Genomic DNA, 27051 nt, shown 5'->3' on the forward strand with positions numbered 1-27051 from the left:
CTGAGGGTATCACGATGGATCCTGCCAAAGTCAAGACTATTCTCGAATGGGAGCTTCCCCAATCAATGTCGGACGTTCAGGTTTTCCTTGGCTTCGCCAACTTCTATCGCAAATTCATTGATCACTACTCTGACATTGTCCTTCCTCTCACGCATCTCACTCACAAGGATGTTCCCTTCCCTTGGTCTGCTGCTGCCCAGCAGGCCTTCGACACACTCAAGGCGGCCTTCAGTTCTGCTACCGTCTTGATCCACGCTGATCCTTCACAACCTTTCTTCATCGAGGCTGATGCGTCCGACTTTGCCATTGGTGCTATGCTGTCTCAACTCGGAGCGGATCAAGAACTTCATCCGGTCGCTTTCCATTCTCGGAAATTCCAGCCGGCGGAGATCAATTATGAAATCCACGACAAGGAGCTCCTTGCTATTGTGGATTCCTTTGGAGAGTGGCGTTGTTTCTTGGAGGGGGCAGGCCATCAAACAATGGTCTGGATGGATCACAAAAATCTCAAGTACTTTGCCACTTCCCGAGTTTTGAGCCGTCATCAAGCAAGGTGGGCATAATTCCTGAGTCGATTTGACTTTGTTATTAAGTACACACCTGGAAAGCTTCAAGGCCTTCCTGATGCTCTTTCAAGGCGCTCCTATCTCAGTCTCAGGCCTGGTAATCCTGCCTTCCATCAACAAGATCAAGTTATCCTCGGTCCTGATCGGCTTCAAGTTATGGCAATTTCCCTGGCCCCTCAGGACTCCTCCTTGATGGATGCGATCAGAAACGATCTTCAATCCGATGATCTCGCCAACGACATTTTCCCCCATCTTCAGGCTGGACACCCAGTGACTCCCGACTGCCGGCGATTTGACGAGTTCGAGTTCTTAGATGGCTTATTGCACCGTGGGGAGTAGCTTTACATTCCTGAAGGTGATGCTCGAAGGTTGGTTCTGATGGCGTGCCACGATAGCCCGACTGCTGGTCACTTCGGCATTGCAAAAACCTATGAGCTGGTTGCACGGGATTTTTGGTGGCCTCACATGGATGACTACATCAAAGCCTTTGTTACCTCCTGTGACACTTGCGCTCGGAATAAGGTACCTCGCCACCTTCCTTTAGGTTTGCTTCGATCCCTCCCGGTCCCTTCAGGTCCTTGGGAATCCATCTCCATGGATTTCTTGAGTGATCTTCCCAGTTCTGGAGGCTTCAATAGCATTTTAGTTGTGGTGGATCGCTTCACAAAGATGGCGCACTTCCTGCCATGTACCAAGGAGTTTTCGGGCGAGGACATGGCAAAACTGGTATTCAGAGAAATTTTCCGACTTCATGGGATTCCTGCAGATGTGGTTTCGGATCGGGGACCTTAGTTCATCTCTCATTTCTGGCAACGGTTTTTGCAACTGCTAGGAGTGAAGGCCAACCTCTCCTTAGCGTATCATCCTCAAACTGATGGACAGTCCGAGCGAATGATTCAGACGTTGGAACAATTCTTGAGGTGCTTCATCAACTATCATCAGGATAACTGATTCGATATCCTTCCCCTTGCTGAGTTCTCCTATAACAACTCTATTCACTCCTCTCTTCGAGTTTCCCCCTTCTTTGTGAACTCTGGTCGAAATCCTCGATTTAATCTCTCACTTCCTTCTCCACCCGACTCCTCTTGTTCAAATCCCCGCTTTGAGGCATTTGTCTCCAATCTCCAGGAACTCCACAACTCCATCTCCTTCCATCTCCATCGTGCTCAGGAATCTCACAAAACATTTGCCAATATCCATCATCAGGATTGTCCCCCTTACAATATCGGGGATAAAGTCTGGCTCCTCAGGAGAAATATCTCCACCACCAGACCCTGTCCAAAACTCGATTTCAAACACCTTGGTCCATTCCCTATCACTGCCATCATTAATCCTGTCACTTATCACCTTGCACTTCCTTCCTCATATCAAATTCACCCCGTTTTTCACTCCTCTCTCCTTGAGCCTTATATTCCTAGTCCTATTCCAAATCGGGTCATTCCTCCGCCTCCACCAGTGCAGCTCGAGGATGGGTCTGAGTATGAGGTTCAGGACATCCTTGATTCCAAGATTTCACGGTCTAAACTCTACTATCTGGTCGATTGGAAGGGTTATGGACCTGAGGAATGCACTTGGGAACCTGCGGACAACCTGATTCATTCTCCTGACCTTGTTCAGGACTTCCACCGCCGCTATCCTTCTCGTCCCAGTCCCCATTCTTTTTCTCCATCTCCCATCCCTCGCCGCTCATCTCATCTTCCTCTTTGTTCACGTTCACGTCCTTGTTCCTCTCGTTCTTGAGGAGGGGGTGCTGTAAGGAATCCCCCAATTCTTGCCACATTCCTGACTCTCACCGGATTCCTGACCTGCAAACCACATTCCTGACTCTTGAGACACTTCCCTATTCCTGACTCTTTGATTTCCTGTACGATTCTTGAGTCTCGAGCTAGATTCCTGATGATGATGTGGCGCCTCCTCGACCTCAGCTATATTTAGGCCGTCCTCGATCTAAGAGTGGTGGAGCTTCATCAACCTATAGTATATATAGGTTAGCCTTGTTCCATTTCTCCACAATCTGAATCAACACCAGTCTAAGGCCTCTTCTTTGTTATTCACTAGCTTTTCTCTTTGTCTTTTGCATTTTCTAGTCTTGATCTTGTTGGGGGTCTTGACAGCAGTAGCACCAATGGGACATTGCTGACGCCAAGGTCTCCACCTAGGAAATGGAGGTCACCAATCCGGAAAACGCCGACAACGCTAATAAGTATGACCAACTTCATCACATGCCCAACAGCGAACATCACGGCCACGACCACGTCCTCGCCCTTGACCTTGGACTCGAGCAGCAGCAGCATCAACCTCCATTGGAACAGGACCATCACCCACAGGAAGTGGAGCTGAAGGACGTGCAGTGAGAAGTGGAAGAGGCGACGTCTCATAACGTTGTGCCAAGCGAAGAGCATCGTCAAGGGTGGCGGGAGCAAGTGCATGCATAAGGCCGACAAGATCTTGACGAAGTGCTGGCCACAACATTCCTAGCTTGATCCGCTCCGACATATTTGGTTCTGCACGAAGCAAAATACTTCGGAAACAAACACCAAATTGCATCACTGACTTAGATGGCCCTTGGCGAAGACGATGCAATTGTTGGAAAGCATCATCACAGTCATTGGCATGTTCGAAGGCACGTTTGAAGACATCTGGAAGAACACTCCAATCCTCGCGAGTGGCTGCTCCCAAACCGTTGTACCAACAAAAAAAAAAAAAAAAAAAAAAAATGATTGGCGTGTTAGGGCGTGGAGGAGCACAACGTCCAGCACCATGGCTGCCGTGATCGGAGGCGCGGCCAGAGGAGGGAGAGCGCAAAGGGGAGAGCGCCCAATCTCCCCGCACTTGCTACCGACGGCGGGGGCATCCGCCGCGAGATCCAGGGAAGAATCACTCCAGAATCTCTCTGTTTTTTCTTTTACACTGCTATGTCCAGGATGGAACGTCGTCCAGCACCCAGCAATAGTGGAGGACGAGCCAAGCCCCAGCCATTCACACTTGGAAGAGGCGCTCGAGGCCGCGGCCTCAGTATCAGACTGCCCCAGGGAGGTATGCTGAAGGGAAGAGCCGCCAACAGCAAAACCCCAATCACTGGAAAGAGGACATCGCTGGGCTCTCCAGGGGACAGTGAGAAGCTAGGTTCAAGTGGCACGGCAGGAAGCAGTGAACACACAATCAGCGATCAAACAGGCTTGAGGCAGAAATCACACCACACGAACAGTGATTACCTTGCAGAGTGCGCAGCCATGGATCTTCATGAAGAAGTCGTGCAGGGTACCAGGGAGATGATGATCAGGGCCCAGCACACTCATCAGCTTCTCAAAGAAATGGCAAACACACCAAAGGATACGCTGGAAAAGCTAGTCTCACTGGAACAGGATGGCGATGCACACAGAAGTAGCTTGGAAACCAAGGAGGAGCCACCAGCACCAGACACAGTCCTTGAGTCCGACTTAGGACGTCTTGGGAACCAACAGGAAGAAGATGAAGCAATGGACGAGGTGATCCTGCCTGGAAACACAGAAACACAGCATGGTTCCCCAGTACAACAAAGCTGTGCGCTGAACAGAGAAGTACAGGAAGTAAGTGGATTCCTAGGCTCGGGGGATCTAGCCAGTGGAGATGGACCACGGGAAGAGGTGGCCACAAGCAGAGCGCTGGACTTGAACTTCCTCACCCCCATCACTGAGTGCATGGGACGCAGAAAGGCTCTCAACGTGGGGAAGACGGCCTCTGGAAAAAGCAAAGGTAGGACATGCCCTAATCCAAGTAAGAACAGGAGCGGCGTCACCACTAGGGCAGCAGCAGCAGCGATGAGGGCAGCCACGGTTATGGAGATACCAATAGGTTGTCATGCACAGGAGTCAAGGGCGGATCCAGAAGAAGAGAAGGGTGTGGAGACGCCAAATGAACAAGCGAGAGGGCACAGGGAAACGCCAGAGGTACACCAGACCGAGGCAAAGGAGCAGGTCCAGGGGGAAGAGGTGAGCCGCTGCCTCACCAAGGCCACAAGTGAAAGCCAGGGCCAGTCCAAGAGAGGGTCACTCAGCCAGAAGTTTTCTCATAGGTGCCTCTCGGATCTAACCAACAAAGTGAGAACATCTCTACCGGGCTCTCCGGGGAAGTCGGTAGGATCTCGACTTAAGAGCAGGACGTCTCCCAGTCCTCAGCCTGACTGTGAGCCCCAACTATTGGTGCTGCAACAATATATGCCACACCAGACAGAAGAAGGACAGCTGCAATGGGATCCCCAAACCTTTGCGAAGGCTCTGTGGGAGGCCACTCAGAACGAAGTTCAGCTCGACCAAGATATACTCACTGCTGAAGTATGGCACCAGGAGACTCACCCTGAGGGAGAAGACCGAACTCTTGGCCCCGCTCTCAGGGAAGCCCTCGATCTCGCGACTGAGGCACTAGTCGCACCAAAAGAACAAGAGTACTCAAACAGCCAGGAGGCCCAACAAACTAAAATACAAGAGGAAGTGACAAGCACGTGGAAGGAGCAAGAGGAGCAAGAAGTGGAACAACAAAAGGACCAGGACAAGGAGATCCCGGAAGCTAGCAAAAAGGTGGAGGCTCAAAAGGAGCAATCGATTCTAGGGAAAAGAGGGAAGCCGCTGGCGATACTGCTGGAAGAACAGGAGGAGGAGATGAAGCGAATGGGACAGGAGAGGGAAAGAGAGGCCAAAAAAAACAAGATGGAGAAAAAGAAGGAACGCAAGGTGGCACGCAGGAAGTTAAAGACCCAAAGTAGCTCAAAGGAGGCCCTCCCGTGGGCAAAAGAGGTGGAGGAGTTTCTCCAAGAGGAGGAAACGTGTTCGGAGGAGGACCAGGAGCAGCAGAAGGATAGCGCAGCAAAAGGAAAAGCACAGGGAGCCTCGACAGGACATGGCTGGGACAAGGTGGAAGTCAAGTGTCAGACCGCACCACGCCAAGGCCCAGAGGACCCAAGAGAGCAAGGTGACTTGGGAATTGAGCGGGAACAAGAAGGCTGCTACACACAAGGAAAGGTGGCAAAGGAAGTCCTGCACACAGAAGCCTCTAAGACAGAGCCTCACACCGGAGATTCAGGGAAACGAGCTGGAGCAGCGCTAGATGCCAAGGTGACAGCAAAGGCGGTCAAGCTGGGTGAGACACTCAACCAGGTGGTGGCGGCCAGAGAGGAAGAACTACGCCATAGGGCAGTGATTGCAGTATTCAGGGGGAAGTTTCCCACTGGCCGCATGGCCATGGACTGGTTGAATGCTACGTTGGAGCAGGGGATCACAATCAAGAACCTGCTCCCACATGGACGTGGATGCTACACAGTGGTGTTTGAGACAGAGGAGGCGCGAGCTCGGGCAGAGGCGCTACATGGACTCATCGACGATAGCTGGGCGGTGTCCTTTCACCCGTGGATTCCAAGGTTCACGGCAGATGACCAGGCACGCCTGAAGGGGGGAAGTGTCCCACTTAACGTGGCGTTGTGGGACATCCCAATGGAGATGAGGATCAAAGAGGTGATAAGGGAGCTTGTAGAGAGAAGCATTGGGCAGATCGCCTCGGGCCTAGACACCGTGGATGCAGAGGGCATCCTAGGCCCTGTCAGACTGAAGGTCTTTGTCTCGTCCCCAGCAGAACTCCCTATGGAGATAGCAATCCTGGGACAATACGTTCGTATACTGGTGGAAAACGCAGCACCACGCTGTGGCTTTTGCCTACAGTCCGGGCACAGCGAGAGCGCGTGCACGACCAAACGTCCCAAGCTTGCTCCAGGACGTCCCTTTGAACTTCCAGAGGCCGTGGAGAAGCAACTGAAGCAGCGTCCTCCAGAGCAGGCTCCACACATCCGGTTCCCAAGCGCACCACCTTTCTCTGGACCTGATTCACGGCCCAGAATGTTCGAGAGCCCGATCGCTGAGATAGATGGTGAAGGTTTTCAGCAGGTTCTTCCTCGAACGGTGAACATGGCAGTCAGATGGATCCCACCCAGGAGAGAACTGACAACCACAGAGGCGGGAGACTGGCTGATGTACCGAGGACACACCGCTTTCCCAGAGGTCATCACGCTTGGCGATTACCAGACCCGGATGGAACGCGCCATCACAGAGTGGACAGGATTTTCAGAATACGTAGTGCGGGGATTCTCCTGGACCAAGTACAAGGGGAGGCTCACTGCAGTATGGACCATCTCCTCGGAATGGAGGGCTAGGCCTAGCAACACGGTTTTCTCCTGGAAATACGTTGCACCATGACTACGCTAACAGTGCTTACGTGGAACTGTCGGGGACTCAGCTCCAACGACAGTAGGCTCAACAAGAGAGTGCAGCTAAAGTCCCACATCTGGGAGATTGGCTTAGAGGGGAGGATCGACATACTGTGCATCCAAGAGCACAAGATGGTGAAGGCTCCTGATTTCAACCTGGGCATGCGTGGGAGAATTTGGTGGAATCCGGCCACGCAAGCGAGGACACGATGTGGAGGAGGAACAGCGATCATCGTCTCGACCAAGTGGTCAGCACAGGTACGCAACCACAGGGTACTGGTCCCAGGGAAAGCACAGCTACTGGTCATACACCTCCACTTTGGGCGTGTTGGGATTGTCAACGTGTATGCACCGACTCGAAGAAGGGAGCGTGCACAGATGTGGGCAGATATCCAGCAGAGCACTCAAGGAGTGGCGGACGAATGGCTTGTGGTAGGGGACTTCAACATGGTGGAGGGTTTGAGTGACCGGCGAGGTTCACTGGAAACCATCCAGGGGAGAGAGAGAAAGAGTTGGACAGCGCTAGTCGAAGCCCTGGGAGTCTTGGACCTTCAGCACGCAGAGGGATTCGCTGCACACTCCCACCCATTCACGAGACGCCAATCGGTGGGGTGCCAAGCTCGGCTGGACAGGATCTACGCTTCTACCAGGCTGCGACAAGATGGAGGGGGACTCAAAACGTGGCCCGCATTTGCCACCTTTTCAGACCACGACCCACTCCGAGGCATTCTCAAGCTACAGGCGGTGAAGGGAACGGGGGTGCAGAGGAAGATCACCAAAGCCACAATGGCCGACCCGGTAGCAGTGAAGCTCGTCCGGGAAGCACTTGACAGCAGCAAAGGGGAACTCATCTTGGCGCTAGGCACTTGCTCCACTAAGCTCCGGGAAAGGCAGGCAGCACTCAAAGGGAAAGTTCTGAAAGAGGTGAGATTGGCAAGACAAAAGGTGGCGGCGGCCCAGAGAATGGTCCTACGTACAAGCGACAAGGCCAGATGGACAGCAACACTGGATGAGAGGGAAGCCGAGCTGCGGGACAAAGAATACGCAGCATGGAGTGCCGGACTCCGTACCATGGAGGATTGCTGGGCAATGAATGAGCGGCTTCTCAACAAAGCTTTCTACAAAGGGATCCGTCCAGTCACCGACTCCCCCCCTATCCTGGGACTGAGGAAGGACGAAGGTGAAGTGGTCGAGGACCAACAGGGAATGCAGGGGCTGGCACAAGAATTTTACCAGAAGTTGTACACGGCCCAGCCCTGGTCCCAGGATAGGAGAGACGCCGCAAGCAGGGTGCTGTCCACTCTTCCATGCAGAGTTCCCGACGAATTCCTGGAGGTGCTGGGGGTCGACTTTTCCTTGGAAGACCTCCACCGAGCCTTGGAGCAACTGAATGATGACAAGATGCCAGGTATGGACGGCCTCCTTCCAGCATTCTATGAGGAGTATTGGGATGACGTTGGCCCAATGCTCCTGGAGACATGGCGAGATGCACAGCATACAGGGGTGCTGCCGGGAGAGATACTGGAGGGACAAATCGCATTGATTCCGAAACGAGGTGACCTTCAGGAACTTAGGAACTGGTGCCCCATAACCATGCTCAACACGTCGTACAAGATATATGCAAAGGCGATGGCACTCAAGTTGCAGTCAGCCATGCCCCGCATCATCAGAGAACAACAGACTGGATTCGTGCCGGGACGACAGATCGCAGAAAACATATGGACTTACCTTCTGGCACAGCGGTGGGCAAACAGCTCAAACCAACAGATTGTAGCATGGCTACTAGACTTTGAGAAGGCCTACGATCGGGTCGATTGGGACTTTTTGGAGGAGTGCATGCGGAGGATAGGGATCCCGGCAAGGACGGTCTCACGAATCTCACTTTTGTATAGGGGAGCCTCAAGCCAGGTCACACTGAATGGAGAGGTAGGCCTGACCTTCCACTTGGGACGATCAGTGAGACAGGGATGTCCACTCGCCCCCTACCTGTTCCTGATAGTGGCAGAGACACTGGGCTCTTTCCTTGCGCATGGAGGGGACGTAAAAGGCTTGGTGCTGCCCTCTGAACGGCTACAACTCCCGGGAACTCAAGTGGTGGCGCAAGAACTGCAGGACGGAGCGTTTGCAGATGACACCGCACTCTTCCTACTTGCCACCCCGGGGAACCTGGACACAGCAAGGTCCAAGCTGGAGATCTTCAACATGGCAGCAGGGGCAGCCATAAACTGGAACAAGTCAGTAGGCGTGAACTGGGGAAAGCCGGGCATCGAGACTTGGGGGCAGGAGATAGGCTTTCAGTGGCTTCGCCCTGGGGAAGACACTCGGTACCTCGGCATCCAGGTTGGAGTCCAGTACAGTGCGGCTACACAGGACGACACGCTTCTCAGGAGGATCCGGACTGCAGTTCAGAAATGGACACCGAGGAAACTCGGACTCCCAGCTCGGATTGTAGTGGTCAAGAGCATGATCCTCCCCAGCATCTGGTACCACCTCTCGATTTGGCCAGTGCTAGAAACTACACTGCAAAAGGTGAGACAGATGGTGCGAACCTATGTGTGGCGTGGAGCGTTGGCTGCAGGGCGAACCATGGCCAAGGTGGCGTGGCAATCTACAGCGAGGCCGCGCATCCTAGGGGGGCTCGGGATCATCGACCCCAGTGACATGGCGAAGGCGATGAGGTACAAGATCTTTCTCATGGGCTTGCAACAGGGGAAACAGCCATGGCGACTCATGTTCCGGCAAAGCCTCCTAGCGATACGCCCCAAACACAATGCAGCCAAACCGTGGGAGGAGGACCCACGGTGGCTCTTTGCAGAAGGACCGACGCAGGTAGTGAGAGGGGGAAACTTTGTCCAGAGCCTTCATCGACTGTGGAGAGCCTTTCCGCTGGAGCAAACACCACCGACCAGGGCTGAGGAGTGGCTTAACCAGCCTCTGTTCTTCAATGCATTGTTCAAAATGGGAGGTGTGACACTGGGACGAGAGACACACCACACGATCTGGAGGAAAATGCATGCAAACGGATTCTGGACAATGAAGCAGCTGGCGGGAGTGATTGACAGGGATTGGTGGCGAACAGCGAGAAGGACTCAAGTGTTTGGACCTTGGAAGCGACGTAACATCCTGCTGGACGTTCTGCGACTCCTCCGAGTGGTGAACAACACGAAAGCAGGGAAGAAGTGGCCGAGAAGGTGCCTTCAAGCAGGCGACTTTGTGGCGATCCAGCGGCAAACTGAGTGGGAGGAACATGATGCTGTCCGACATCCACTAGGGACGTGGACTCGAGCATTCACCGCGCCTACACCACCATGGGAAGAAGGGGACGTTGAGGTGTGGTTCGTCACTGCACCAGAGCTCAACATAGGACTGCCATTTCGCATCACGAGAGGAGACACACTTCTCCCGATGGGTGAGAAACAAGAGATGCCGGATGTCACGGATGATGAGGTACGTGGGAGGATTCGTGTGCTTAGGCAATCACCCAAGAGGCTGGACGTGGTGGACTCGGAAGACCTACTGGAGGGCGATGGATCACTGATATGGTGGCGACAGCAACTACTAGAAGATCTGGACTGGGACCCAGCCGCATGGCGACGAGGGACGAGAAGCTTTTTCTCCTATGCAGTCAAGGAAGCGCGGAATGGACTACTGCAATCGCGAGAGGAGGCAAGAGAGGAGATTCCGAAGCTGTGGCAGAAATGGATAGCACAGGGGATCGATGCGGAGCAAGTGGTGGACAACACGATCCACTTCTGGAAGTTGCCTGTGCAGGAAAAAGTGAAAGTCACCTCGTGGTTGGTAGCGAACAACAGGCTTCCGGTTGGACAGAGATTCCAGGACGACGCAAGTCGCAGGTGCAGGGAGTGTGGCGAAATTGAGACAGTCAAGCATGCGCTGTGGGAGTGTGACACCGCAAAGGAGGTGTGGCACCAGATTATTAAGGCAGGGAAAGAGCTGGGCGTGACACAGGATTTCGAGGCCCGCAGTGGGGACGTGCTCCACTGGTTCGAGGAAGCGAGGGGTCCTGCCCAGGGCCCAGCCCTGCGACACATCAGGTGCAGAGGACGACACGGCTGGGGTATTCAAGTCCGCTGGGACACGACTGGGGCGGAGGTAGGAGTCCCCGTGTGGGAGGCGCTTGGCCATGCTCGATGGGCCATATGGCGTGCGACGGGAGTCCAGGTCCTTTGGGAAGCACGTAACCGGGCGCGCTTCGACGGGACACAGGTCAGAGTGTCACAGGTGCTGGCGGAGTGGTGGAGACTTACATTGGCGGCAGTACGGCTTCACCATGCTATCCTCCGGGATAGGGGGAAGCTTGAGAGGCTCGAGGAGTGGCAGAAAGCATGGATGCCATGTTTTGGTAGAGGAGATCACAAGGAGGTTCGTTGGAGATGGCGCCCCCCGGAGTCGATCTTGCGGTCAGCACGAAGGGGGGACGTGGATCTGGACGCGATACGACGGAGACGACCGCAGCCGCTTTTACTGCAGGCCTAGTCCCACTTTAGATGAGGGAGACCCCACTAGGTAGCATGAGATTCGGGCAGCATGCCCGGTTTTTGTATTAGTCCCTACGGGACATTGGGGAATGTACATACACGTTTCACCAAACCGTTGTACCAATGCAATGCCGTCCTTTGGAGACACGTGGGAAACTCACGCAAATGTCGAACATCATCCCAAGAATGATATGTGGCAATCACCGTAAAGTGATCAAACCAATGGTACACATCATCCCCAAGATTCCCGCGAAAGAACTCCGGCCGAACGAGAGGATTGGCACCAAGAGCAGGAGGAGTTGTACCATGTGCTGTGAATGCCGCCATCAACTGAGTTTGGTTGTTCAATTGCAAGTGCATAGCATCAAGTAATTGTACCAACTTCTGCTCCAGAGTCAAAGGAGGAGATTGCTAATCTACCATAGATACGAATGAAAAAGAAAGAGCAAAAGAAGAGAAATGACAAAAAGCTAGAAGGAAATGGTAGATTTAGACAATGCAAAAAGCTAGATCTAAACCAAAATCCTAAAGGAAAGAACAAAAGAAAGAAAATGGAAAAAGCTAGATCTAAATTGAAATCCCAAATCCAAGCACTCCCCAGGGACAATCAAAGGTGCCCCTCAACTCCACCAATGTGGGTGCATGGAATATGAAAAGGGAATACAGAAATGTGCATATCAATTAACCCAAAAACCCTAGTTTATATACAGAAGCGAGTGGTCTGGATTGAAACCAATCTGATGGCTACCAAAATCCCACTATGCTAATATTAATATACGGCATCGTAGCCGTACACTTGGCCCTCACAAATTAATTTTTTCATTAAAAATTTCCAAATAAGTAGCAAGATAAAATATAATAGAAGTTCAAATTAAATCTAAATATAATGATCTAAACTTAAACATGATGACAATAAATATAAAATATAATCCATTATAAAAAAAGTCATTTATGCATATAGCACAAGCTATGCCATTTTAAATATTTTGAGAAAAACTACTACAGACAACTATTATTTAAATGATAATAGTTATTGTTATCCAAAATGCATATGTGATTCTAAAAGCATCATTATTCTATAAAAGTCAAATGGTGAATTTAAGTGATTTATAATTTGTAATATTGTATATACTTAGAATATATTTGGATATTTTGGGAGATTCTACCATCTAATCTTGTATTTATAACTTATAAACTCCTAGTATATTCTAGTTTATTCTAAAAAAACAATTGTGTTTATAAATTATAAACATATAATAATTACTTTTCGGGCTTAAAATTAATTCTATAAGTGATGCTCCAACACCTTAAAATATTAAAAAGTAAGAGTTGAACTATAAACACTCACAACATTGTTATTATAAAGTTCTTTAGTTATTATAAGTCCAACTACATGGTTATTTAGAGTTTATTGTGCAATATAATATACAAATGTGTAGAAGTTTTAATTGAATTACCCATTAATAAATTAGATTAATAAATAACACTAAACATGAACATACTGGTAAAGAATTTAAGTTATTTAAATTATATCTCATTTATTCTACACTAAAAAATATTCTTACCATACATAAAAAAAAAGTGCTCTGGTCAGAGCTTTAGAGGCTTTGGGACAGGCGCACCTCTTGGGGCAGCAGCCTGTAGTCGATCTCCAGCTCCTGGAACGAATCCTTGAGATGGATGAGGAGATCCGAGCGGCGGATCCACTTCTCGCCCGCGTTCTGGTGATTCATTGTGTGCTGGAGCCACAGGGACATCCGGACCCTGTTCATGTCCTCGATCTCGCGCATCACCACGTCGTGCTTGGGATGCCAGTGGTGGAGGTGGCTGTCGATGTACCGCTTGATCCTCACCTTGAGCGCGTCGATCTTCTCGGCAGGGGTGGAGATGTGGAGGCTGAAATCGATGGCGTCGCCCATGTCGGGGCTGCGGTAGAAGTTGCTGATCGGTTTGGTCGCCAGCACGGAATTCGGGTAGTAGATCTTCTCGTTGTCGTAGCGGAGGAAGACGGTGGTCAGGATGTTCATCTCTTCCACCACCATCTGCATTCGCATTTGCGAAGATCATGAGATCCAGTCAAGGCAAAAACAAGGAATTCATTCCAGACCTGGACTCCATCGACCACGCAACGATCGCCCACGTCGAAGGGATGCATCGCAAACAAGAAGATGATGGCCTCGAACACCGTCTTGCATGTGTTGCCAAAGACGAACACCGCTAGAACCAGCTGGGACGAGAGCGCTACGAGCAAGTGCGTCGTCGCGATTCCCAGAATGAGCAGCCAGATCACGAGGATTATGATCCCCATGATCACGTCCGTGATCCGGTGGAGCTTTTTTACCGCCGTCTTGGTGTCATTGAGCGAGAAGGAGAGCGCCCGCTTCTCGCGGTATACATTCACCTAGAGAAGAGAGAGATTAAGAACCCTAAAATATAACAGAGGACTTTAAACTCACCACAAAGTTGACGAGCGATTGCTTACTGATCTTGCCAGTCTCCATGGCGCCATCGAAGAGCGCGAACGCCTTGATCGCGCACTCCTCGTCGCCCAGGAACCTCATGAGATCGACGAGGGAGAGGCAGCGGCATCCCGGGCGAGCGGCATTGTTGAAGATGTGCTTGGCCGCCGCCTTGGCCTGCCAGTCGCCCTCCAATCCGCCGCAACTGCCCCCGCAGGAATCCTCGTCGGAGTCGATGGCGTGCGCCAGCGTCGTGATCCGCGGCGATTTGGCGAGCCGGATGAGCCTCTTCATGTTCCAGGCCGAGACGTTCTTCTGATTCATGCGCTGAAGGTGCTCGATGCTAATGGGGCCGCCACTCTTGTGATCGCCACCGCCACCACCGCCAATGTTCCCGGATTTCTTGAGCAATCGCGGGTCAGCCTCGCTAGATCTCTTGCCAGCCTCGCCGGATCTCTTGAGCAGCTGGCTCGGATTGCCCTGGCTCTCCAGCAACGGCGGCCCCGAGAGAGACTCGAGGATGTACTCATTGAAAAGAGACTCCTGGATGCGATCGAAAAAGGTGTTGACGTGAAAGCTGAGCGCGAGCACCTTGACGAGGAGGATCTTGACGAGCCAGAGCGAGGCGGCGACGAGCAGGCAGATGAGGATCCTGGTGACGATCTCGAGGGCCTTGCGCTCGCGCCGGATGGGCAGCGGGAGGTTTGGATCGAAGAGGAGGCGCCAGGCCAGGAGGATGATCCCAAACCACAGGCAGTTTTGGACGCCCTTGTGGAGGCCATAGACGAAGTAGACGAGGCGCTTGCGCAGGATGAAGTTCCGCTCGATGAAGAAGACGAGGAAGCGGATGATCCAGCCCGAGAGGAGGCGGCCGCTGAGGATGACGAGCGCGAGCACCGCCCAGCGCCAGAGATGGAGGCCCAGGAGCTTGCGGCGCTCGAGCACCGGGATGTTGGTGGTACACACTAGGGCCCCAATGCTGAGCGCCAGAAACCCCCATTCCAAGAACACCCACAGATTCCAGGGCTTGTGGATGAGATCGTCGGGCACGTCCAGTGGATCGTCCTCCGCCGCCCCGGTCGCCGATCCTGCCGCTTGAGCGTCCGGGGATTTGTTGAGAACTCCCGAGGATTTGAGCAGCCCAGACCGGAGAGGTGGCGGCGGTGGATCCCCGAGCCTGGATTTGCAGCGACCGTAGGACGGGATCCTGGAGGCTGCCTTGGCGGAGGATGGATCGAGCGCTCCAGCTTCGGCGGCGTCAGGGTATCGATCGGACGTGGAGCTGGAGCGGCGCCGCAACGAGGCCTTAGTACTGGGTGATTCCCAGAATGTGAGGTCGCCGTCCGCGCCCACGCCCGGATCGAGCTGGAAATCCCCGGATTCCTTCTGGTGCCTCAGGAATTCGCCGATGAGCTTGGTGGGAGGATCGATCGACTGCGCAGCCGAGAGAGTGGCGGGATCGTCTTGGAAGAAATAGCTGTTGCTCCGTTCCAGGGATCCCTCTTTCCGCTCGTCCTCGGCAATGTGGGTGGAATTTCTCGCGAGGCTTGGCTGCCCGGTCGGGGATGGAGCGTCCTCGTCGATCCGGAGAATGACCCTGTCCAGCTTACTCCCAGCATTGGCCTCGCCATTCATCATCATCTCCTTGGCCACAGCACCCATGGATGGATTCCAATCAATCTTTTCCTTGTGAATCCGCGATCGAGTGTCTCCTCTCTCGCGCTCCTTTCGATTGAATCGATCGATAGCGCCGAAATTCCAAGACAGGAGTCCCGAAATCTAGCTCGAGCTCCTGTTCTCCGCGACAAGGAAATAAATGCGAGGGGGGAGGGAGGGGAGAAGATTATTCTATTGCGTGGAAAACACCTAGGCGGACAAGAGAGATCGATCGAATTCTCGTCCCATTCCACGCAACGCCAAGGAGAAAGCGATCGATTTGGACGGATTATAATGAAGAACACATGAGAGCGCGAGTGCGCGAGTGCGCCTGCTTGGTTCCCAGGCGAGGTGTCAACGAAACGCAGATTTTGCGGTCAATCTTTCTCTCTCGGCAATTGGGTAGATAGATACATTCGCCGCCCCGCACGAAAACCAACTTCGTACGTGGCGCCACGCCACCCCTCCACGTGTCGTTATAGAAAGCCACTTTTTCCGATCAGGCGAATATGCCGCACGATGGTTGCCGGTTGCCAAATCCAAAGAAAGTTCCTCGGTTAAAGTTCTCTTGGTGGAGCCTAAGAATTTGGGTGATTTCCAGAGAGAAAGTTAAAAAGAAGATACGATGAATATGGAGGGGTCAGATTGGTTAACGTGGATGGCAGTGTGAAAAATGTGAAACGTCCAACCCTTTGGAAACACATAGCCTGGGACTACCCCCAGGGACAAAAAGGATTGTAAAAATTCAATAGCAAAGTTACTTCTTACACCATTGTATTCTATTTCTCTGACTGGAATTGCATTGTCTCGTCAACAAGACTTGTATCATCCCATGTCAAAGAGACTTTCTCGAAGAATTCTTTGGCCTTCTCCCTGCTGCGCGACTGAGATTGATGTGACAAGAAGAAAAAGCGTTGGTTTGTTGCCAGATGTTGTCACGAAGTCAGCAAATCCAGGCCCTACGAATGGCTTTGGTATGAGGATCCAAAAGGGGAAAGGGGAGTCAAGAGAGGTCGTCATGCGTGATCTTGCAAATAACAGCTTCAGATTGACAAATTCCACAATCTCAGACACGAACACTTTCAACACGCGATCCAACCCTTGGTGTATGGGGTAGCCGAATTTAAAAGAGGAAAAAAAGACCTACGTATGAAGATCAATGGAAGAATCACAAGCGGCTCCACAAGAGCGCCAGATCCTTTTTCACTCCACGAGGAACTTCCTCTTGTTTTTATCAAGAATCTGCGACAAAGCTTTTCTGAGTCATGGCCATCTCTCTAGGTAGGCTAGCAGCACAAGTCATTTGCGGTTGATTTCCACAACGTATCCGTCTTCTGGGATTCGCAGTGGCCAGTTTCTTATTGCCCCGTTTGGAGCTTTCGGCTTCCAGCTGCGAGAAGGAATTGGAATTGTTTTTTCTTTTGATGGGAAACTTAATTACCTGTACTGTGTTACTAGCCTGTGAAAGAAAACGAGGATTTCCAGTTTAGCAAGCTCGGCACCAGGACAAGTTCGCAAACCGCATCCAAATCCAATGAGAGTTCCCGGTTTTTGTGGAACCTGCGGAGTATGGTTAAGGTTTTCTTCGTAGCAAATCGAAAGAAAGTTTTAGTACGAGGAATCTGGAGGGGTCAAATTTATAAGGATCAGCGAAATAATCTTCGTTCAGGTGGATGGCAGTGTGGAAAATGTGAAGCGTCCATCCCTTTGGAAACACATAGCCTGGAATCCATTGAAAACAGGAGGAGCAAATTTTATAGCAAAACCACTAAGAGCTGCTTACCATTGTACTCGACAGCGTGTTTCATCTCTCTGACCAGCATTCCTCCACTTGCCAATCTTAGAGTCTCCTGAAGAACACGCATAGTCACTGGCATTCTTCTTGTATCCTCCCATGTCAAGTGAGGTTGCTCTCTTTCTCGAAGAATTTTCTGGTGTTCTTCCTGCAAGCGCGAACAATTAATATAAAAGAAGAAATGTCTTTTGTAGGATTTACCACAACTTCCTTCAAGATTTCGGGATTTTCTTGCAAGCGTTTCATCATCCACACGAGCGTGAGAGGAGTAGTGTGCTGCCCTGCAAAGAGCAAACCAACAATATTGTCCTCGATCTGCTGGTTTGTTGAGTTGAGGTCCTTGTCATTCATGAGCTTATGCAAGAGGTCGTCATGCGTGATCTTGGAAATCCTCCTCTCGTTTATCAATCGATCAAGGTGATAGTGAAGACGTTTCCGAGCCTGGATATGGTTTCAAATCAGTTCGCAAAGAATTTCTCCAAGACTTACCTGAAGCGCTCGATGGTAATCAGTAAACGGGAGATTTATGGGAAGCTTAAACAAGCCTCTAGAAGCCACAGTTACATCGTGCATGAAATCTCCCGTTTTGGTTTGAAAAATCCGCGGGTCATCACAAATAAACGCGGTGACAACGTCGAAAGTTAACTGCAAGAACAGAAAGAGCTTAGAACTGGCAAAGCTCACAAATCACAGATACCTGTAGTGTTTCTTCCAAAACGGTAACACATCCCTTCCGTTGCCAAGAAGTCAATAAGTCCATAGCAATCTTGTCAAACCTTTGGACATGATTATTGAGAGGATCACCACTCATGGAGCTCAGTATTGCTCGGTGATATCTTGCATGTGTTGCTCCTTCCACATGTCCCACACTTTCTTTTCCGACAATCAAGAAGCCCGAGTTTGAAGGGGAGCAACAATTCCTTGCTCCAGGATTTGTGAGGAAAAACTTTACAGCTTCGGGAGTACTGATAACAATACTTTGACGTCCGAACAAGTGAGCCGAAAAAATGTCCCCAAATCTGTTGGGAATGGCAAACGAAAACACAAAAAGCTTGAAAGCTGAGAAAGAAAAGAGAAAAATTACCTCTTGCGACGCTGGAAAACGAAATCCTCAGCTGTGCCTCGCAGAAGTTGTATTGTCTCGCCAAGAATGGGCCAGCCTCGATTGCCTGGTGGTGTTTGCACGGAGCCACTCTTTCTTTTTGACGATATAAGGAATGCAGCCACTGCAGGGATCACAAGCAGCAAGTAGAGACTCCACAGCGCCATAACTTTCCTCCTTAGAACCTGATAACTTCGTCTTAGTTTTATCGTTTCCAAGCGTGCACTCGCAATGTTTCGGACAAAACGAGGACTTCATAACTTTTTCCGTTTTGGCGATTTCTCGAGGTAGCAAATGCCGACAATATTCATTTGTCATTTACTAATCCAATGGGAATCTGGATGAACTTCTATCACCTGGCTCGAGCAAGCTATTAACTTCATTTTCCAGCTAATTATATGATGGATCGATCATAAAACAGCTTAGCTTCAAAGCAAGTGTTTTCGGAACCAAGCTATAAAGTTTTTGTGAGCCTCCTCCGCATTCTTCACAGTGCTTCACATCAGAGTCAATTTGGAGTCAATTCGGAGTCAAATGCGAGTTGAGTGGGACTCAGTGAAGTGGATTTGGAATGACATGGTGTGCACAATTCAAAATTGCAAAACACTGCATTACATGTCATTGGCATGTTTGTCATATCATCATTGCCGTGAGATCAAGACGTGGAAGTGTACTTCATAAGAAAGAAGAAAGAAAAGAATTACATACTAAGGACTTAAAAATCATATGCAATCAACTTACTCGATGTCCTCAAGCACAATGACCTGTAGAAAAGTTAGAGGTGTGACCATGAGCTGTGGTTTAATTGGCAAAACCACAATTACTTGCAACACATCCTGTGGGAGCTGGTTCATTCATGATAAGTCTTGCAATATATATTATGACATATAATTCTCTTAAGCATTATAAATCATGAATTTAAACACAATATATTTTTGATATAATTTTTAATATTGTGAGTGTTTGGGATATAGGAATAGGTATTTTGGTTTAGACCCCTGCTTATATACAAGAATGGATGGACTAAATTCAGTCCTAAATGGAAAGTCTATATATTATAGTATTATAATTAGTGTATTACCTAATAAATGTATATACATATATATATATTTATAAACCTTACCCCATCTTAAAGATGAAAAAGTGATAACAATAAATTAGGTGTGTGAGTGCATGGAATATGGAAAGGGAATATAGAAAATGTGTATATTAATTAGCCCAAAAACCCTAATTTATATACAAGAGCGAGTGGTCCGGATTGAAACTAATCCGATGGTTACCAAAATCCCATTACACTAATATTAGTATACAACATTGTAGTCGTACACTTGGACATTATATCATCCCCTCCTTAATAATGGAAGACCATCAAAGTTCTTTTGTAGATGGGCCAGGATCTAGAGGAATGTCAAGAGGAGGCATTGGTAGATTTGTAGGTGGTATCAGTTGTTCTTGATCCCTTTGTATGAAGCATTTCAACTGCTACACATATATAATTTCTGGAGGATTGGCTTACTAGATGTTATGCCAAACCTCATAAACTTGGAGTCCAACTTGCCATAACACCTGATATGATCCCTTCCATTGAGCAAGGAGCCCCTTAGATAAACCATGTACTGTAAAATGGGGAAGATGAATTAACACCAAGTCATCCACTTTGTACTCTGCAAGTGGATGATGATGAGAGTTGTAGCGCCATTGTTGTCCTATTTGTATGCAACCTAAGTGTTTAGCAAACTCTATTCGGACAAGTGGAAGAATGTTCGTCAAATACTAATCCCACGACCTAGCATCGGTAGCTCGTGGCAATTGCGAAAGTAAACCTAGCTCCATTGGTAATATTAGATCATGACCATATAAAAGTTTATATGGTGAAGCACCAACAAAACTTTTGCACCCCTGTGATATATGCATAACGAAGAGACAGCAAATAACCATCCCAATCTGAATGCTGAAAGTTCACATACTTTGTGATCATTCCTTTGAATGTCCAAATGAGCCATTTCACCAAACCATTTGACTGTGGATGATAAGCACTTGTGAAAGTGTGGCATATCCCCAACCGAGATGTCAAAACATAAAATGCCTCAGCCATAAATGTGGGGCCATTATCTGAAAGAATCCGCTCCAGACAAGAATGTTAGAATACCACTCAATTGATGAGGAAATATTCAACAACAGTTGCAGAGGCGCTAGCAAAAACATCAACTTCCACCCAACAAGTCAAATAGTTAGAAACAATAATAACATATTCATCACTAGTAGTTGATCGTGGAAAAGGTCTTATAAGATTAAATGCCACTAACTCAAATGGACGGGAAATTGCAATGGACTCCAACTGTCCTTCTGCGACATGAGGGGGAGTATTACAAGCTTGGCATCAAATGCAACTATGCATATACCGGATAACATCACGTTGCATTTCCGGCCAATAGAAAGACCTAAGTAGCTTCTTGGTCATACGACGATGTTCTATATACCCGCCTAGAATAAGAGAATCATGGTAGGTATAGAGAAACCGTGGAATAAAGATGAAAGGCACCACCAGCAGTAAAGGATCATCAAAATTCATCCCCACAAAATAAAGAAGGCCATTTTCAAGGCAATATTGAGAATGTAAATGCCAGAATGACAAATCATCAGCAAATGATGTAACCCATCTCGAAGCCTTCGAATCCATGACTCAATCTTTTGAGCCTCACGAACCTCATCAAAAGAAGATAGATCTTGCTCTGCATTTTGTGGACACTGAATATCAAGTATAGCAACTGCCAGCAGTATAGAATTCTCTTCTAGAAAATCCATAGATGTTGGAATAACAAGCTCGTCAGAGACATGAGAAGAGAGTGGAGAAGGAAGAGGAGCTCGAAAAAGGGCATCAGCATTAGCTATAGAACTCCCTGGGCAATGAATAACATTAAAATCATATATTTAAAGCTTTAAAGCCCACTAAGTAGTATGACTAACTATGTTCTTTCACTTCAATAATGAAGTAATAGCAGTATGATCACTTTCAAGTAACGTCCAAAAACTATGTAGATATGCATGAAGTTTTTTAAAACCCCAGACTGCTGTTAAACACTCCTTTATCACAGTCCCTTGGAGATATGTGGGAAACTCATGCAAACGTCGAACATCATCCTAAAATTGATATGTGGTAATCACTGTGAAGTGATTGAACCAACAGGACACATCATCCCTAGGATTCTTGCGAAAGAACTCCAGCCGAACGTGAGGATTGGCACCAAGAGCAAAAGGAGTTGTACCATGTGCCGTGAATACTGCCATCAATTGAGTTTAGTTATTCAATTGCAATTTCATAACATCAAGCAATTGTACCAACTGCTATTCCAGAGTCAAAGGAGGAGGAGATTGCTGATTTGCCATGAAGATGAACAAAAAAGAAAGAGCAGAAGAAGAAAAATAATTAAAGAAAGTTAGAAGGAAAGGGAGATTTAGACAATGCAAAAAGTTAGATTTAAACCCTCTATGTGCCATGTGTTATATGCCATATGCCACATGTCACATGCCATGTGTCCAATAATAGTGAAGAAAAACCTAAATTTTAAGTCTTTAGCCATTGAATGAAGGAATGGAGCCAAATTCTTAAACATAAAGCTAAGGAGCAAAGAAATCAGAGCATAGAACAACTCTCAAGCATTTAGCCCAAGGAGCGAAGGGATAAACAGTCTGTGAGACACAAAATCCCTAGGCCCCAAAGTGGAGCCGGAAAGGGTGCCACGTGGCAGTGGCTGAAGCGAGAGCCAAACAAGCGTAACACGTTTGGACCAAAAGCTCCGACTTGAAAAGTCAAGAGCGGGAGTGGAACTCCCAAAGAAGGGCTCGAGGAACGAGCACGAAGCGAGCAAAAAGCGAGGCTCCAAAAAGGGACCCAAAAGGACCAACACATGACACGTGGGAGTGTTCGAGATGGACCCGAGTTGGAGTCCGAAGTGGAGTCCGAGATGGACCCGAGTTGGAGTCCGAAGTGGAGTCCGAGATGGACCCGAGTTGGAGTCCGAAGTGGAGTCCGAGATGGACCCGAGTTGGAGTCCGAAGTGGAGTCCGAGATGGACCAGAGTTGAAGTCCGAAGTGGAGTCCGAGATGGACCCGAGATGGAGTCCGAGGTGGACCTGAGATGGACCCGAGTTGGAGTCTGAAGTGGAGTCCGAGATGGACCCGAGATGGAGTCCGAGGTGGACCCGAGATGGACCCGAAATGGAGTCCGAGATGGAGTCCGAGGTGGACCCGAGATGGACACGAAATGGAGTCCGAGATGGACCCGAGATGGAGTCCGAGATGGACCCGAGATGGACCCGAGATGGAGTCCGAGATGGAGTCCGAGATGGAGTCCGAGATGGAGTCCGAAGTCGAGACCGACACCGGGACCGAGACCGGGACCGAGACCGAGACCGAGACCGAGACCGAGATCGGGACCGAGACCGAGACTGAGGCCGAGACCGAGCCCAAGCCCAAGTCCGAGTCCGAATCCGAATCCGAGTCCGAGTCCGAGTCCGAGTCCGAGTCCAGAGCCTGAGAGGGTGAAAGCCCAAAGCGTTCGTCTCCCAGACCCTGGGGGGTTTGGTGAGCTCCAAAAGTATAGTAGGGGGAGGACTGCAATGGAGCCAGTTTGGCCAGGAAAGGCCAGTTTGGCCCAGGAAGGCCAGACCCAGTGTTGGGTGATGAACTGACCACTGGGAAGTCTAAGACTAGAGTGAATACGGACCGACAAGCGGGGTAGCTTGGTGAAGTGTTCAAGAGCCGGCTCTAGTTCCCCCGGGAGATCGACTGGCCGATGCTCCCAGTCCAAGTGTGGGTGGCACTACCTACTTGGATACTAGGCGTGGCTCAATGGAACCTTGCTCTAAGCCCATGGCTAGAGCACCTAAAGGCGAAAGGCGGGGAGAGTACCCAGGTGGCTCGCGTAAGGCCACGGTGTTCCGAAACGTTGTCCCAAAGGCCTAGACTGTGGAAAGGAAGAGGAGCAGTCCTCTGGGGTAGTGACCAAGGACACAGTCAGGTGGTGAGGAAGTCCCAGAGGACCATGGGACTTAGGGGTCGGGCCTGTGGGTCTCGATCCAGTGCCAGTGTTAGCAAACACGGCCAGGGGCAGGAAGGGACTTGGTAGGAACTGACAAAGGGACTTTGGGGAAGGCAATTCCCCAGGTCTGTGGGCATCCTAAGGATGCTAAGGAGTGGATCTAGTATGACCACTCGTGGACAGATGGCCCAGTCTTGGAGAGACGGGATGGTGATGCAAGTGGTATTGGACCACTAGTGCAGTAGAGGCGAATGGGCATGGCCTTAGCGTAACGGGCCGAGATGTTAGTGGTACCTTTGGGTGTCGGTCTTGGGATCGGACACGTGGAGCACTTGGACCAAGTGCAAAGGTTGAGTGGCATGGATGCCATTCTCGGGGCTAGCAAGCCCCAAGTCCTGAATGGGACTTATGGAGGTTGTGAATGAGACTCCTCCAAGTGGTCGGAGGTGTGGTTAAGTGACTAAAGTAGAATGGAAAAAATTAGTCGCTTACACAGTCTTAGAGCTTCCAACATCCTAATGTTAGGACTAACACCCAAAACAAAGCCAAACAAAATTTAGTATTATTTCAACATACTAGTGGCTTAACGCAATGATATGAGTACTCCACCAGTTAGTATGGTGTGGAACTTGGGCTTAGACCTAAGACAGATGCAAAACAAAGACAAGCATGCAAACAAGAACTAAACTATACCTCAAGTTGGTCAGCCATGCTTAACCTACCCACCATCTCTACTATCTTACTATCCTTATTATATATTTAGTACCCCCCCCCCCCCCCCCCCCCCTTGGTTTTTAGGAAAGGAGACTTTGGGCTTTCCCCCTTAGTACCAAGAATTAACCTCTAGGACACGTTTGAAACTTATTAAATATGGAATGATGTTAGATTGCAAATTTGGGCACAAGACCAACACCATTGTGTCCAAAAAAATCTCTACATTCTGTAGATATGCCAAATTAGCAAATTTAAACACTTTCCCTAAATAATAATTAAGACCAAATAGGACAAACACATAGTGTTTGGCAGTAAGCTCTCATCTGGCAAATATTAAGAGACTAAGCTTAATATCATGGGGGTTTTTAATACTAGCAAATGCAAGCCAATATATGAGTTTCTCATACTGGGCCAAGTATGCTTAGCAAGAAACACATAAGAGTTTCTACTTTATGTTTATTTGGTAAAAGTATATATATGATGACCAGTTTCTCAACTAGTTTAGGTCGAGATTGATAAAGGGTCTAGCAATACTAATTTCCTGCTGTTGTGGCAATAAAGAAAGAATATTTAAAAGGATTACTTGACAGATAATTTTTGATACTCACAATCACATTTACGACATCAAGGAAACACATAAACCCTTAAACAACAATGATAAAATAAAACTCTCAACAACACTCATAATTAGGGACACACATTCAACTTGAAGCTCTGGCCAAAGTAATTCAACCTTTGGAATAAGGAATACTCGATACCAGAATTAATAAAATACTCTATCAAATAAACAAAAACAAGATTCTCAACTTTACATATATACTCAACATCTAGATTAATATGAGAAGGATAGAAAACACTATTGTATAATTTCAATTTTAGGGTTTGAAATATACTTTATTCAAGGATATATTATATTTTAAGTAACCATTAATCAATTGAATAGAACACATGCTATTAGCTCCAATACCACATATAACACACCCTTCTCTCTCTCTTTAACCCAATTGGAAAAGGGATAATTACTTGATGAGAAAACCCTTAATAGTTATTTTATCCTATAATGACAATATATCCAAATTTTATCCCATTATCATATGCACTACAGAAAGTGGCTTAGACCAAGAAAAAGTTAGAAAAGAGTAGAAAGTAAAGAGAAACGATCAAATAATAGATAAAAAGATTAACACTTACCCCATGAATTCTCTAACTCATCTCCAAAGCTATCTCCATAATAATTAAGTTCTTTATCACAATTTGGAATCCATTCAAACTTGTAAATATCGTATTCCCGATCTTTAAATATTCTTCAAGAACCAGACTAGATCATCTATAACTCATTAATCAATATTACGATCACACTCCATATTAATGAGAGATGGTAGAGCACCAAGAACAAGACAAACCATATAATCACATCCTATAGAAGTTAGAGACAACAACACACCAAAGATGGGCAACACCAATATGAACACACCCCATAACACCAAAAGCTCAATCCAATGTAGTACTATCAACAGCCTCAAATGACATGCTCCTTGATTGATGACGGTGTGGCATGGTAAAAGAAGATAATAAAATAAAGATCACAACAATAGCTAGAATTTTAGATCTTGCAAAAAGCTAATACAGATTTAAATTTAAAAAATAATGAAAAATTTAAAACAAACAGCATAATCCCAAACACAAGAGCAAAATATTGTTAAAAAGCTTTGCCCTTCAAAGACAAATTGTAGTGCTCTTCATCTCCACCAATATGAGTGCTTGGGATATAAAAATAGATATATTATTAAGGTTTAAACCCCTTCTTACAGACAAAAATTGATTGACCAAATTCAGTCCCAAATGGACAGTATAATTAATATATTACTTAGTCAGGGTAATACATGTATATATATACATGTATTTATAAACCTTACAACATATAATTCTCTTAAAACATAAAATTTTTTTGGTTTGCTTAATTGAAACTGTAGGGTAGTGGATATATCTAGAATAGGCTTAGATATTCTAGGATATTCTACCATTTAATAGTTGTTATTCATTTAGGTTGTATTTATAATTTATAAACTTTTTTACACACTTGTTAGTATATTCTTATTTATTCTACCATCAAATGGGTGATATGCAATGAGCTTAATCTTTTTTTATAAATTATAAAAATGTTTGTAATTATTGATTAATTATATTATTAGATTAATAGTTCAATAATAATGACACTACTATTAAGAAAACCAAATGTTGCTGCATGTAGCACACAGAGTTGTTATTCTTAACATAGATAGTTATTGTGATTTCTATTAAATTCTATTATCTGTATTCAATTTTTTAAAATGTGCTATTATATCAAGCCCATTATAGGTAGATTTTAAACACAAAAAGATATATATTTCATAGAATATTTATTGTTAATATATTTAATATTTTCAATTTAGATTAGATATATAACTACAATGAAAAATATATTAGGTTCTTCTTATAAAAGGTATATAAAAAGCACTTTTAAAAATTTTAGTGGTTTTGTTAAGGCAATAGATACACAATAGCTTTGCCAAGGTACACAGTGGCTTTTAGCACCATGGTTCCCATACTAAGGCCATGGATCTAGGCAGCCTTGAGTGCCATAGGTGACATGGTTACATTGAGCTAGCTCTAATCCCTTAAGGGATGTTAGGAATTTAAATGTTTGGTGTGTTTAGTTATTTACATTTGTGAAGAATGTAACTAAACCTTAAATCCAATCTAAACTAAGGAGGGGAATTGAAAGAGAGTTTATGAACCCATGGAGGAATGATTAACATTTTGTTGCTTGTGTAGTGAGTGGTTAAATCCAAGTAGAATTAAGTAAGAGCTAGTATAATAGATATGAACTTTGGCAAAGAAACTTAATTAAAACCAAAATAAAGGTGGTCAGACAAATGAGGTAAGTTGGCAAATTAAAAAATGAAAACTTATGATTTATATCATAGTGTTATGTTAGTTAAAGAAC

The 27051-nt window shown here is 47.6% G+C and overlaps 2 protein-coding genes across 2 annotated transcripts; both read right to left on the reverse strand.

Moving 5' to 3' along the window:
- Nucleotides 1-12809: 12809 nt before the first annotated feature.
- Nucleotides 12810-15651, reverse strand: LOC9635718 (mechanosensitive ion channel protein 6). The gene is made up of 3 exons (XM_002965863.2): nt 13754-15651; nt 13405-13698; nt 12810-13339 (listed from the first exon to the last, which is right to left on the reverse strand). The coding sequence occupies exons 1-3, from the start codon at nt 15416-15418 to the stop codon at nt 12896-12898; spliced, it is 2403 nt and encodes an 800-aa protein (XP_002965909.2). The 5' UTR covers nt 15419-15651; the 3' UTR covers nt 12810-12895.
- Nucleotides 15652-16711: 1060 nt separating this feature from the next.
- Nucleotides 16712-18627, reverse strand: LOC9635719 (abscisic acid 8'-hydroxylase 3). The gene is made up of 8 exons (XM_024670725.1): nt 18377-18627; nt 17905-18226; nt 17697-17852; nt 17409-17648; nt 17196-17355; nt 17028-17134; nt 16854-16972; nt 16712-16802 (listed from the first exon to the last, which is right to left on the reverse strand). The coding sequence occupies exons 1-8, from the start codon at nt 18625-18627 to the stop codon at nt 16712-16714; spliced, it is 1446 nt and encodes a 481-aa protein (XP_024526493.1).
- Nucleotides 18628-27051: the final 8424 nt, after the last annotated feature.

Source organism: Selaginella moellendorffii, unplaced genomic scaffold (genome assembly GCF_000143415.4).
Source record: "Selaginella moellendorffii unplaced genomic scaffold, v1.0 SELMOscaffold_6, whole genome shotgun sequence".
In the NCBI taxonomy this organism is placed as follows: domain Eukaryota; kingdom Viridiplantae; phylum Streptophyta; class Lycopodiopsida; order Selaginellales; family Selaginellaceae; genus Selaginella; species Selaginella moellendorffii.

What these genes read in the sequence shown, in the direction of transcription:
- LOC9635719 (XM_024670725.1), bottom strand. Translation starts at nt 18,627, where the DNA reads ATGACAAATGAATATTGTCGGCATTTGCTACCTCGAGAAATCGCCAAA. An exon ending in TTTTGGAAGAAACACTACAG is followed by an intron (nt 17,853 to 17,904) that starts GTATCTGTGATT and finishes CTGTTCTTGCAG; the next exon opens with TTAACTTTCGACGTTGTCAC. An exon ending in TTGACCCCTCCAGATTCCTC is followed by an intron (nt 16,973 to 17,027) that starts GTACTAAAACTT and finishes CATACTCCGCAG; the next exon opens with GTTCCACAAAAACCGGGAAC.
- LOC9635718 (XM_002965863.2), bottom strand. Translation starts at nt 15,418, where the DNA reads ATGGGTGCTGTGGCCAAGGAGATGATGATGAATGGCGAGGCCAATGCT. An exon ending in AATCGCTCGTCAACTTTGTG is followed by an intron (nt 13,699 to 13,753) that starts GTGAGTTTAAAG and finishes TCTCTTCTCTAG; the next exon opens with GTGAATGTATACCGCGAGAA. An exon ending in GCGTGGTCGATGGAGTCCAG is followed by an intron (nt 13,340 to 13,404) that starts GTCTGGAATGAA and finishes ATGCGAATGCAG; the next exon opens with ATGGTGGTGGAAGAGATGAA.